The following is a 13,487-nucleotide window of genomic DNA, read 5'->3' as shown; positions in this document are numbered from 1 at the left end:
GTTAACCTTTGATTATACATCAGTACAGCACAGAAACAGGCCCTTCGGCCCAAAATGCCAGTGTCGAACATGATGCCAAGTTAAACTAATCTCCTCTAATGTGAGGTTATCCACTTTGGTAGCAAAAACAGGAAGGCAGATTACTATCTAAATGGCATCAAGTTGGGAAAAGGGGAAGTACAACGGGATCTGGGGGTCCTTGTACATCAGTCTATGAAAGTAAGCATGCATGTACAGCAGGCAGTGAAGAAAGCGAATGGCATAGAATCATAGAATCATAGAAAGTAGGTGCGAGAGTAGACCACCAGGTCCGTCGAGCCCGCACCGCCATTCGCTCATGGCTGAACACCAAACAGACACACTTACCCACAAACAGTAGACACAAGACACAGAACACAAGACACTACCCTCCCCTTTATACCGCTATCACCCCTCTCCACCCCAAGAACCTCGTGATCTCCTGGGGGAGGCAAAAAAACGGATAAAAACCCAGGTCCAATTCGGGAAAAAAATCCGGGAAATTCCTCGTCCAGGAGATCACTCAGGTCTACTATACTAACCATACCTAGGTCCATATCCCTGCCCTCTCCCCGTAGCCCCTTATCCCCTTGGCAGCTAAAAAACCATCTATTTTTGACTTAAATATATTTAACGTTTCTGCTTCCACTGCTCCCTGGGGCAGTGAATTCCACAAACTAACCACCCTCTGGGTGAAGAAGTTCTTCCTCATCTCAGTTTTAAAAGAGCCCCCCCTCACTCTGCAACTATGTCCCCTAGTTCTAGCCTCCCCGATCATTGGGAACATCCTCGGTGCATCCACCCGATCAAGGCCCCTCACGATCTTATACGTTTCAATGAGATCGCCTCTCATTCTTCTAAACTCCAAAGAGTAGAGTCCCAGCTTACTTAACCTTTCCTCATATGTCAATCCCCTCATTGCAGGAATTAATCTTGTAAACCTTCGCTGCACTGCCTCCAGGGCTAGTACATCCTTTCTTAAGTATGGACCCCAGAACTGTACACAGTATTCCAAATGTGGTCTCACTAATACCGTGTACAGCTGCAGCAAGACCTCCGTGTTTTTATACTCAATCCCCCTAGCAATAAAGGCCAAAACTCCATTGGCCTTCCTGATTGCTTGCTGCACCTGCATACTGACTTTTAGTGATTCATGTACTAATACCCCTAGATCCCTTTGCGTTGCATTACAATGCAGCTCCTCCTCATTTAGAAAATAACTTGCCCTATCATTTTTTTCCCCAAAGTGAATGACTTCACATTTATTAGTATTAAATTTCATCTGCCAAGTTGTTGCCCACTCACCTAGCTTATCTATATCCTTTTGCAGACTCTTCCTATCCTCCTCATCCCCTACTTTCCCTCCCATTTTCGTATCGTCCGCAAATTTTGATATATTACACTTGGTTCCCTCCTCCAAATCATTTATATAAATTGTGAACAACTGGGGTCCCAGCACCGACCCTTGCGGAACCCCGCTAGTTACCGGTTGCCATCCCGAGTATGAACCATTTATCCCCACTCTCTGCTTCCTATTCGTTAGCCAATCCTCTACCCATGCTAATATATTACCCCCAATCCCATAATTTTTTATTTTTAGCAATAGTCTCTTATGTGGCACCTTGTCAAAAGCCTTTTGGAAGTCCAAGTATACCACATCCACCGGTTCCCCTTTATCCACCCGAGTTGTTACTTCCTCAAAGAATTCGAGCAGATTCGTTAAACACGATTTCCCCTTCACAAAACCATGCTGGTTCTGTCCGATGAAGTCATGTTTATCCAAGTGGCCCGTTAGTGTTTCTTTAATAATTGTCTCCAACATTTTACCCACCACCGATGTTAGACTAACCGGTCTATAGTTACCCGCCTTCTGTTTACTTCCTTTTTTAAATATAGGTGTTACATTGGCCATTTTCCAATCCACTGGGACCGTTCCTGCCTCCAGGGAGTTTTGGAAAATTATCACCAATGCATCCACAATCCCCACTGCTATCTCCCTCAAGACCCTTGGATGTAATCCATCAGGCCCAGGGGATTTATCCTCCTTCAGTCTCATTAATTTCCCTAATACCACCTCCTTGGTGATCTTAATAGTATTTAGCTCCTCCATTCCTACCGCCTCCTGTTTATCCAGCGTTGGAATATTTTTTGTGTCTTCTATGGTGAAGACTGATACAAAATACTCGTTTAATGCCTTTGCCATTTCCATGTTCCCCACCAACAACTCTCCAGTCTCACCCTCCAATGGACCAACGTTCACCTTAGCCACCCTTTTTCTTCTTATATAGCTATAAAAACTCTTACTATTAGTTCTTATGTTGTTCGCTAAATTCCTCTCATAGCCTATTTTCCCCGTCTTAATTAATCTCTTAGTTACTTTTTGCTGACCTTTAAATGCTTCCCAATCCTCTACCCTCCCACTACCTCTGGCTACCTTATATGCCCTTGCCTTCAGCCGAATACTATCCTTTATAGTTTTACTGAGCCATGGCTGACTGTTCTTACCCTTACCCCTTTTTTTCTTCATAGGAATAAATTTTTCTTGAAGGTTATACAGTAGATCCTTAAACGTACACCACTGCTCATGTACCGTCTTATTCTTGAGTCTGCTATCCCAGTCAACTTTGATCAGCTCAGTCCTCATACCTTCATAATCCCCCTTATTTAGACTAAGCACCCTAGTCTGAGTTTCAACCTGCTCCCCTTCTATTTGAATATGGAATTCGACCATATTGTGGTCACTTGTTCCCAACGAGTCCCTAACTATGACATTTTTAATTAATCCTGCTTCATTACACAGGACCAGATCTAAGATTGCCTCCCCCCTTGTCGGTTCCGTGACATACTGTTCTAGGAACCCGTCTCTAATACATTCTATAAACTCTTCCTCTAGTCTACCCTGCCCAGTTTGGTTTGCCCAATTAATATGAAAATTGAAGTCCCCCATGATTACAGCAGTTCCCTTTTTACATGCGTCAACTATTTGCAGATTTATGTTCTGACTAACAGCGTCACAGCTATTTGGAGGTCTATAAATTACACCCACTAGTGTTTTTTTCCCCTTGTTATTCTCTATCTGTACCCAAGCTGTTTCACTATCCTGATCCTTCAACGCAATATCCTTCCTCTCCATTGCCGTTATTCCCTCCCTTATTAAAAGGGCCACCCCTCCTCCCTTTCTTTCCTGTCTATCTTTTCTAATTGTCGAGTACCCCTCTATATTTAACTCCCAGTCCTGATCCCCTTGCAGCCATGTCTCCGTAATGGCCACGATATCATAACTATATATACTTAATTGCACCGTTAATTCATTTATCTTATTTCGAATACTCCGCGCATTTAGATAAAGCACTTTCAGATGATTTTTACTACCCTTCCTTTCCGTTTTTGCCCCTTTTACATCTAGAGCTTTATCTTCACACATTCTGAGAAACCCCCCGTCTCTCCTTCGCATGTTGGCCTTTATAACAAGAGGAATCGAATATAGGAGCAAAGTGGTCCTTCTGCAGTTGTACAGAGCCTTAGTGAGACCACACCTGGAGTATTGTGTGCAGTTTTGGTCCCCTAATTTGAGGAGGGACATTCTTGCTATTGAGGGAGTGCAGCGTAGGTTTACAAGGTTAATTCCCGGGATGGCGGGACTGTCGTATGCTGAGAGAATGGAGCAGCTGGGCTTGTACACTCTGGAGTTTAGAAGGATGAGAAGAGATCTTATTGAAACATATAAAATTATTAAGGGTTTGGACACGCTAGAGGCAGGAAACATGTTCCCGATGTTGGGGGAGTCCAGAACCAGGGGCCACAGTTTAAGAATAAGGAGTAAGCCATTTAGAACGGAGACGAGGAAACACTTTTTCTCACAGAGAGTGGTGAGTCTGTGGAATTCTCTGCCTCAGAGGGCAGTGGAGGCCGGTTCTCTGGATACTTTCAAGAGAGAGCTAGATAGGGCTCTTAAAAATAGCAGAGTCAGTGGATATGGGGAGAAGGCAGGAACGGGATACTGATTGTGGATGATCAGCCATGATCACATTGAATGGCGGTGCTGGCTCGAAGGGCCGAATGGCCTACTCCTGCACCTATTGTCTATTGTCCTCTGCCTGATCCAGATCCCTCCATTCCCTACATGTCCACGTGTCTATCTAAAACTCTCTTAAACACCGCCATCGTATCTGCCTCCCCCACCACCCCTAGCAGCGCGTTCCAGGCACCCACCATTCTATGTAAACAAAATTTGTCTGCACATCATTAAACTTTCCCATCTAGCTAAAAGGTTGAGAGAGATGGCTCAATACTTCATGCAAAGTTCCAATACAATACATGGGGAAGTTCACCGTTGATCTTTCCTTCCGCAGAAGAATAGGGCAGCTCACTTGTGCAGCAGGTAGAGTTGCTGCCTCACAGCACCAGAGATGCAGGTTCAATCCTGACCTCAGGTGCTGTCTGCGTGGAGTTTGCACGTTCTCCCTGCGACCGCCTTCAGGTGCTCTGGTAACCTCCCACATCCCAAAGATGTGCGGGTTTGTAGGCTAATTGGCCCTCTGTAAGTTGCCCCTAGTGTGTAGGGAGTGGATGAGAAAGTGGGATAACTAGTGTGAATGGGTGATCGATGGTCGGCATGGAACTGGCGGGCCGAATGGCCAATTACTATGCTGCATCTCTAAACTAAACACAAAATTATTTGAACAAACATTGAAATGATGCTCAGGCCAGAAGCAGCAGCATAATTTGATTATAGGTGTTAAATAAAGACAGATTCGGCCAATGTACTTTCATCATAAACCTAATTATCTAATGCCCTGCTGTACAGTGGAGATGATGAAGGGCCAGGAGCAGATGAACAGTGCACTGCCTTCAATACTCCTACAATAAGATGATTACAAAATAAAAGAGAAATAAAATAGGGGAAAAAAGGTCAGTGCTGGAGTAACTCAGCGGGTCAGGCAGCATCTGTGGAGAACATGGATAGGTGACGTTTCACAGAGTGCTGGAGTAACTCAGCGGGTCAGGCAGCATCTGTGGAGAACATGGATAGGTGACGTTTCACAGAGTGCTGGAGTAACTCAGCGGGTCAGGCAGCATCTGTGGAGAACATGGATAGGTGACGTTTCACAGAGTGCTGGAGTAACTCAGCGGGTCAGGCAGCATCTGTGGAGAACATGGATAGGTGATGTTTTGGGTTGGGACCTTTCTTCAGACAAGTCGGGCATCCAGGCTGTTGTCATTACACAACCGAACCATGATATCGCAAAGTAGAGGGCGGTCCTGACCTCCCATCAACCATATTGGAGACCCTTGGACTATCTTTATTCACACTTTACCTTGCACTAAACATTATTCCCTTGATCAGTGTGGACGGTTCGATTGTGATGTCTTTTTTGATGACTAAAAAACAAATGTACTCCGCCTCTTCCTTTCTATCTGCCACCACCCACCCCCCACATCAGTCTGAAGAAGGGTCTCGACCCGAAACGTCACCTATTCCTTCGCTCCATAGATGCTGCCTCACCCGCTGAGTTTCCCCAGCATTTTTGTCTGCCATTGATTTTTCCTCGGTACTTGGTGCAATAAACTAAACTAAACCGTATGCGACAGTGGTAGAGCTGCTACCTTATAGTACCAGAGACCTGTGTTTGATCCTGACTATGGGTGCTGTCTGTACGGAGCTTGTACGTTCTCCCCGTGACCGCCTGGGTTTCCTCCCACACTTCAAAGACCTACAGATGAACTGGCTTTGGTAAAATGGTAAATTGTCCCTCGTGTGTCGGACAGTGTTAGCGCGTACGGGGTGATTGCTGGTCGTCACGGACTTGGCGGGCCGAAGGGCCTGTCGCCATGCTGTATCTCTGAAGTTCAGGACCTGCGGGAACTCGTGCATTATTCAAGCCAAGTGATCAGTGCACTTGCAGAGCAGACTGTATGGTATGTGGGGTATGGAAACACTTGAGAGCGGCAACCTACACGTGTGTGCGGCTGGAGTGTAGACAGTGAGGGAAGGAGTTGCAATCCTGTCTGTGGAGACGATGTTTCCACTAGTGGGAGAGTCTAGGAATAGAGATTACAGACTGAGAACTAAAGGACGATCCTTTAACAAGGAGATGAGGAGAAATGTATTTACTCAGAGGGCAGTGAATCTGTGGAATTCTTTGCCACAGAAGGCTGTGGGGAGGCCAAGTCAGTGGATATTTTTAAAGCAGAGACAGATAGATTCTTGGTAGACAAAAGTGCTGGAGAAACTCAGCGGGTGCAGCAGCATCTATGGAGCGAAGGAAATAGGCAACGTTTAGGGCCGAAACCCTTCTTCAGACTGTTTCTTGATCAGTACGGGTGTCAGGGGTTACGGGGAGAAGGCAGGAGAATGGGGTTAGGAGGGAGAGATAGATCAGCCGAAGTAGACTTGATGGGCCGAATGGCGTGATTCAACTCCTATCACTTATGACCTTTGATCATGCTAGAGAAGGTCCACTAAAGCTTCCTCAAGGCAGCTGGTCCCCAGCTCCGAGCTGAGAATGTCACACGTATAGACACAGTGAACGACTGACTGTCTTACCTCTACCAGGAGTAAATTCAAATCTTATGTCATTCAGCTCCTTCTTCAAGTTCCTGCGGAGGGAGGGAGAAGGGGAAATGGTAAGCTGACGGACTTTTGTCAATGATCAGCTAGTGTTCAACCTGCTCTGTGCAGGGCTTGGTAGATAAGCATTAGATGGAAGATAAAGGTAGACAAAAATGCTGGAGGAACTCAGCGGGTGAGGCAGCATCTATGGAGCAAAGGAAATAGGCAACGTTTCGGGTCGAGACCCAAAGGAAATAGGCAACGTTACCTAATTCCTTCACTCCATAGATGCTGCCTCAACGCTGAGTTTCTCCAGCATTTATTGTCTACCTTCGATTTTCCAGCATCTGCAGTTCCTTCTTAAACAGATGGAATGTAAATGTCATTTAATGATGGATTCGATGAACTATTTGTTCTTACTGTGAATCAAGTATAATTATTGCAATTTTTCACGTATAGCTTGCTACATATAGGCTTAATTTCACGAACAAACGTGAAGCTTCCTGGCTTTTAGTACGCGTCATAGAGTCATACAGCGCAGAAACAGGCCCTTCAGCCCAACTACCCCACACTGACCAGACTGCCCCATCTACACTAGTCCCACCTGCCTGTGTTTGGCCCATATATCCCTCTAAAACTGCCATATGAATGTACCTGTCTAAATGTTTCGATAGTACCTGCCTCACCCACCTCTTCCATCAACTTGTTCCATACACCCACCACCCTCGTGTCATGTACAATTGATGTCTGAAATCAACCCTTTCAGCTTCGAGGTAGCTAGACAATAGGTGCAGGAGTAGGCCATTCGGCCTTTCGAGCCAGCACTACCATTCAATGTGATCATGGCTGATCATCCCCAATCAGTACCCCGTTCCTGCCTTCTCCCCATATCCCCTGACTCCACTATTTTTAAGAGCCCTATCTAGCTCTCTCTTGAAAGTATCCAGAGAACCAGCCTCCACCGCCCTCTGAGGCAGAGAATTCCACAGACTCACCACTCTCTGTGAGAAAAAGTGTTTCCTCATCTCCGTTCTAAATGGCTTACCCCTTATTCGTAAACTGTGGCCCCTGGTTCTGGACTCCCCCAACATCGGGGACATGTTTCCTGCCTCTAGCGTGTCCAAACCCTTAATAATCTTTTATGTTTCAATAAGATAAATTGCAGAATTCAATTTCAATAAGTAAAATTGCAGAACAAAATTTAATCAGCACACACTTTGCAAAGCTGGAAACTCATTAACAGTGGAAATGAAGTTGAATTATTGAGTCTCCTTCAGAAATTCATCACCTTTGCTAAAATATTGAATGGTGCTATTGTCGTGAACATTAGTGCTCCAACTAAACCATATTCTTCAACCCTGGAGATCAACCCTGCAACTTGTGTGGAACAAATTTAAAAGCACCAGCTGCCGAAGATTAAACCACAAAAACAACTTCAGCTAAAACCCTTTTCTGCCAACTTTGCAACTCATAAGAACAAGGTAATTTGGCCCATTGAGTCTACTCTGCCATTCGATCATGGCTGATTTATCTTTCCCTCTCAAACCCATTCTCCTGCCTTCTCCCCGTAATCTTTGACACCCTTGCTAATCAAGAACCTATTAACCTCCGCTTTAAAAATACCCAAATGGCCTGACCTCCACAGTCGTCTGTAACATTAAAGGGCCTCAGCGGGTGCTGCAGCATCTATGGAGCGAAGGAAATAGGCAACGTTTCGGGCCGAAACCCTTGGGTTTCGGCCCGAAACGTTGCCTATTTCCTTCGCTCCATAGATGCTGCTGCACCCGCTTAGTTTCTCAGGCACTTTTGTCTACCTTCGATTTTCCAGCATCTGCAGTTCCTTCTTAAACACATTAAAGGGGCCGTCCCACTTGGTGATTTTTCAGATTCAGATTCATATTCAATTTTAATTGTCATTGTCAGTGTACAGTACAGAGACAACGAAATGCATTTAGCATCTCCCTGGAAGAGCGACATAGCAAATGATTTGAATAAATAATAATAAGTGTCCGGGGGGTGTTTGGCAGTCACCGAGGTACGTTGTTGAGTAGAGTGACAGCCGCCGGGAAGAAGCTGTTCCTGGACCTGCTGATCCGACAACGGAGAGACCTGTAGCGCCTCCCGGATGGTAAACAGTCCATGGTTGGGGTGAGAGCAGTCCTTGGCGATGCTGAGCGCCCTCCGCAGATAACGCTTGCTTTGGACAGACTCAATGGAGGGGAGCGAGGAACCGGTGATGCGTTGGGCAATTTTCACCACCCTCTGCAGTGCTTTCCGGTCGGAGACAGAGCAGTTGCCATACCACACTGTGATGCAGTTGGTAAGGATGCTCTCGATGGTGCAGCGGTAGAAGTTCACCAGAATCTGAGGAGACAGTTGGACCTTCTTCAGTCTCCTCAGGAAGAAGAGACGCTGGTGAGCCTTCTTGATCAGAGTTGAGGTATTGTGGGTCCAAGAGAGGTCATCGGAGATGTTGACTCCCAGGAACCTGAAGCTAGAAACACGTTCCACCTCCGTCCCGTTAATGTGGATGGGGGTGTGTGTGCCGCCCCTGGACTTCCTGAAGTCTACAATGAGCTCCTTGGTCTTCTTGGAGTTAAGGGCCAGGTTGTTGTCAGCGCACCATGCTGCTAAGTGCTGGACCTCCTCCCTGTAGGCCGACTCATCGTTGTTGCTGATGAGGCCAATCACCGTTGTATCATCTGCATACTTGATGATGGTGTTAGTACCATGTACAGGTGTGCAGTCATAGGTGAAGAGGGAATAGAGGAGGGGGCTCAGCACACAGCCCTGTGGAACGCCGGTGTTCAGGGTGAGGGTTGAAGAGGTGTGCTTGTCTAACCTAACAGACTGGGGTCTGTTGGTTAGAAAGTCCAGTATCCAGTTGCAGAGGGAGGGATCGATGCCCAGGTTACCGAGTTTGGTGATCAGTTTTGATGGTATAATGGTGTTGAATGCTGAGCTGTAATCGATGAACAGCATTCTTACGTAAGTGTCTCTGTTGTCGAGGTGGGAGAGGGCGGAGTGAAATGCCGTTGAGATGGCATCCTCCGTACTCCTATTCTTGCGGTAGGCAAACTGATAGGGATCCAGTGTGGGAGGTAGGCAGCTTTTGAGGTGTGCCAGGACCAGCCTCTCGAAGCACTTGGTGATGATGGGGGTAAGTGCAACTGGGCGGAAGTCGTTGAGGCTTGCCGCAGTGGAGTGTTTTGGCACTGGCACGATGGAGGTGGTTTTAAGGCACGTGGGGACAACTGCTTGGGCAAGTGACAGGTTGAAGATGTCAGTCCAGACGTCTGTCAGCTGCGCAGCACAGGCCCTGAGCACGCGCCCGGGGATGCCGTCAGGGCCAGCAGCTTTACGTGCATTAGTCCTACTCAGTGCCACGTATACGTCGTAGGGGGTGAGTGTGAGGGGTTGGTGATCAGCAGGGAGCACGGCCTTGATGGCTGTCTTTAGATTGTCCCTGTCGAAGCGGCCATAGAAGTGATTAAGCTCCTCAAGGAAGGAGGTGTCGCTGGATGTGGGGGTGGTGTTGGAGGGTCTGTAGTCCGTGATGGCCTGGATGCCTTGCCACATGCGTCGGGGGTCGGAGTTGTTGTTGAAGTGCTCCTCAATCCTGAGCTTATGGCAGTGCTTGGCCTTCTTGACGCCCCTCTTCAGGTTAGCCCTGGATGAACTGTAGGCTCGAGCATCGCCTGACCTGAAAGCGGCGACTGCCGGGGTCATTGACTGACATATCAGGGTCGCCGAAAGATTTTGAACATTTCAAAATCCAGCGGCGACAACAAAAAAAGTTGCGACATTTTAGGAGACACCGCACGTCAACATGTCGTCACGCCACGACTTTTTCGGTGACCTGTTACGTCAGTCAATGATGCTAGCATTCGCAGAAAAAACATCACCAAGTGGGACAGGCCCTTTCGTCTCTCTCCAGTCTCCCAGCATTTCAGTTTCGAGACCCCGCTCAGAAGCAGGCCCTGTGGCCCACTGAGAACGAGCAGACCAGCGATCACCAGTACGCTCGTTCTATCTTACACACTGGAGACAGTTTACAGAAGGCAGTTAACCCACAAACCTGCACGTCGTTGGAGTGTGGGAGGAAACCCGAGCACCCGGAGCAAACCCACACGGTCACAGGGAGAACGTGCAAACTCCATGCAGGCAGCACCCGTTGCCCCGGATCGAACCTGGGTCTCTGGCGCTGTGAGGTAGCAGCTTCACCGCTGTGCCACCATGTTTTAATGTAAATGTAATGTAAACATGACTCCTGATCAAAATATTCGGATTAAAAATCGGTGGTGCAGCGGTAGAGTAGCTGCTTTACAGCGCTTGCAGCCCCGGGTTCAATCCCGACTACGGGTGCTGTCTGTACGGAGTTTGTACGTTCACCCCGTGACCTCGTGGGTTTGCTCCGGGTGTTGCGGTTTTCTCCCACATTTCAAGGACGTACAGGTTGGTGGCTTGGTATGAGTGTGTAGGATAGAGTTAATGTGCGGGATAGTGTTAATGTGCGGTGATCGCTGGTCGGCAAATGCCTTTGGGACCAACGAGACCTAGAGCGCGGGGGATCGCTGGTCGGTGCGGACTCATTGGGCCGACGAGCCTGTTTCCGTGCTGTATCTCAAAACTAAACTATCCCGAAATATTTAAAACAGAATGAGGCAGAATTCATTTGGACACATGGTGCTTGTGCAGCAGTTGCAGGTACGACTTCAACCAGGGCAAGATATCCGAGCAGCTGCCACTTACCGCAATCTTAACACAAGGCTAATGGGTGTTTGGTGTAAATCGGCAGCAAGACAACCGGGAGGCAACTGAAAAACAAACAACAAACCGGTGAATACTTGCAACGAGCTGTCACAGGACCCAGTGCAGGCAGCAACTATCACAACATGTAAAGGAGGTACACACAAAATGCTGCAGTAACACAGCGGGACAGGCAGCATCTCTGGACAGAAGGAATGGGTGACATTTCGGGTCGAGACCCTTCTTCAGACCGCACAGTCCTCTCTCCACCATCTGTGCGAAAAAGTTGCCCCTCAGGTTCCCATTAAATCTTTCCCACCGCACCTTAAACCCATGTCGTCTGGCTTTTGATTTCCCTACCCCGGGGAAAAGGCACTGTACATTCGCTCCACCTATTCCCGTTATGACCTTGTACATCTCTGTAAGATCGCCCCTCAGCCTCCTGCACTCTAGTCTGCCCCACCTCTCCCTGTAGCTCAGTCCCTCGAGTCCTGGCAACATCCCCAAAATCTTCTCTGCGCTCTTCTCTTCTTAACGACATCCTTCCTGTAGCAGGCTGACCAAAAACTGAACACAATACTGCGAGTATGGCCTCACCAACGTCTTGTGCAACTGTGACATACCATCCCAACATCTTTGCCCAATACTCATTGCACTGCCTGTTGTAATTGTGTAAGGCCTGATTACAATCATGTTCTGGTCCGTCACCGATTTTACAGCATCTTTCGTTCCAGAGCTTTTCTCAATTATCCGTGTTAGACAATAGACAATAGGTGCAGGAGTAGGCCATTCGGCCCTTCGAGCCAGCACCGCCATTCAATGTGATCATGGCTGATCAACCCCAATCAGTACCCCGTTCCTGCCTTCTCCCCATATCCCCTGACTCCGCTATCTTTATGAGCCCTATCTATCTCTCTCTTGAAAGTATCCAGAGAACCGGCCTCCACCGCCCTCTGAGGCAGAGAATTCCACAGACTCACAACTATCTGTTTCCTCGTCTCCGTTCTAAATGGCTTACCCCTTATTCTTAAACTGTGCGGCCCCTGGTTCTGGACTCCCCCCAACATCGGGAACATGTTGCCGGACCAGCAGAGGTCGGAGCCTCCGAGAGGAGTCGAGCCGCTGCGTGGCTGAGATACCGGCACCGTAAAGTCGGCCTCGGAAGTCGGCGATGGGGACGGATCTGTCGGCTCCGGCTGGGCCGGAGTTCCAAGGCCCCGGCCTCAGGGAGCAAATTCCACCCGACGATCGGCCGCGGAAATCCCTACGAGGTCGAGATCGGTCACCTGGGTGCCACATTTTTTGGGGGGGGGGGGGTGGTGACTTCCGGGGGGCAATTTCAAGAGCGCTATCATAATTCTGTCCGGGTTAAAGGACGCGGCGGACCAACAGTTGCAGTAAATCGGTGGTGATGGACCTGTAGCTTGATGTGAGGGAACCACACACAAAATTCCCCACTGTATCTCGGTACACGTGATATTAACAAACCAACACCAAGTATGGTCTGAAGATGTGGCTCAACCGTCTATCTAATCAAAACATTGTTCTGTTCCAAACATATAAAGCAATCATGAGAGATGCTGTGACTGTATATGGAAAGAATGAATGAATGTTTAAGAAAGAACTGCAGATGCTGGAAAAATCGAAGGTAGACAAAAATGCTGGAGAAACTCAGCGGGTGAGGCAGCATCGATGGAGTGAAGGAATAGGTGACGTTTCGGGTCAAGGCCCTTGAATAAGTTTATTGGCCAAGTAGAATTTACAAGATTGAGGGGGGATCTTATAGAAACGTACAAAATTCTTAAGGGGTTGGACAGGCTAAATGCAAGAAGATTGTTCCCGATGTTGGGGAAGTCCAGAATTAGGGGTCACAGTTTAAGGATAAGGGGGAAGTCTTTTAGGACCGAGATGAGAACATTTTTTTTCACACAGAGAGTGGTGAATCTGTGGAATTCTCTGCCACAGAAAGTAGTTGAGGCATGTTCATTGGCTATATTTAAGAGAGTTAGATGTGGCCCTTGTGGCTAAAGGGATCAGGGGGTATGGAGAGAAGGCAGGTACAGGATACCGAGTTGAATGATCAGCCATCATCATATTGAATGGCGGTGCAGGCTCGAAGGGCCGAATGGCCTACTCCTATTTTCTATGTTTCTATTCACATACAAGG

The 13,487-nt window shown here is 47.7% G+C and overlaps 1 protein-coding gene across 1 annotated transcript in view; it reads right to left on the bottom strand.

Moving 5' to 3' along the window:
• Positions 1–13,487, bottom strand: part of oxsr1 (oxidative stress responsive kinase 1) — a 114,987-nt gene that overhangs the window by 7,687 nt on the left and 93,813 nt on the right. Inside the window, exons 15-16 of the mRNA XM_033020427.1 lie at positions 11,324–11,388; positions 6,566–6,618 (exon numbers count right to left, since the gene is read on the bottom strand). Of these exons, the coding sequence (XP_032876318.1) occupies positions 6,566–6,618; positions 11,324–11,388 (118 nt within the window). The remainder of the gene's footprint in view (positions 1–6,565; positions 6,619–11,323; positions 11,389–13,487) is intronic.

Source organism: Amblyraja radiata, chromosome 4 (assembly GCF_010909765.2).
Source record: "Amblyraja radiata isolate CabotCenter1 chromosome 4, sAmbRad1.1.pri, whole genome shotgun sequence".
Taxonomy (NCBI): domain Eukaryota; kingdom Metazoa; phylum Chordata; class Chondrichthyes; order Rajiformes; family Rajidae; genus Amblyraja; species Amblyraja radiata.
The sequence above is the reverse complement of the archived record's forward strand: the minus strand, read 5'-3'. Positions and strand labels throughout refer to the sequence as shown.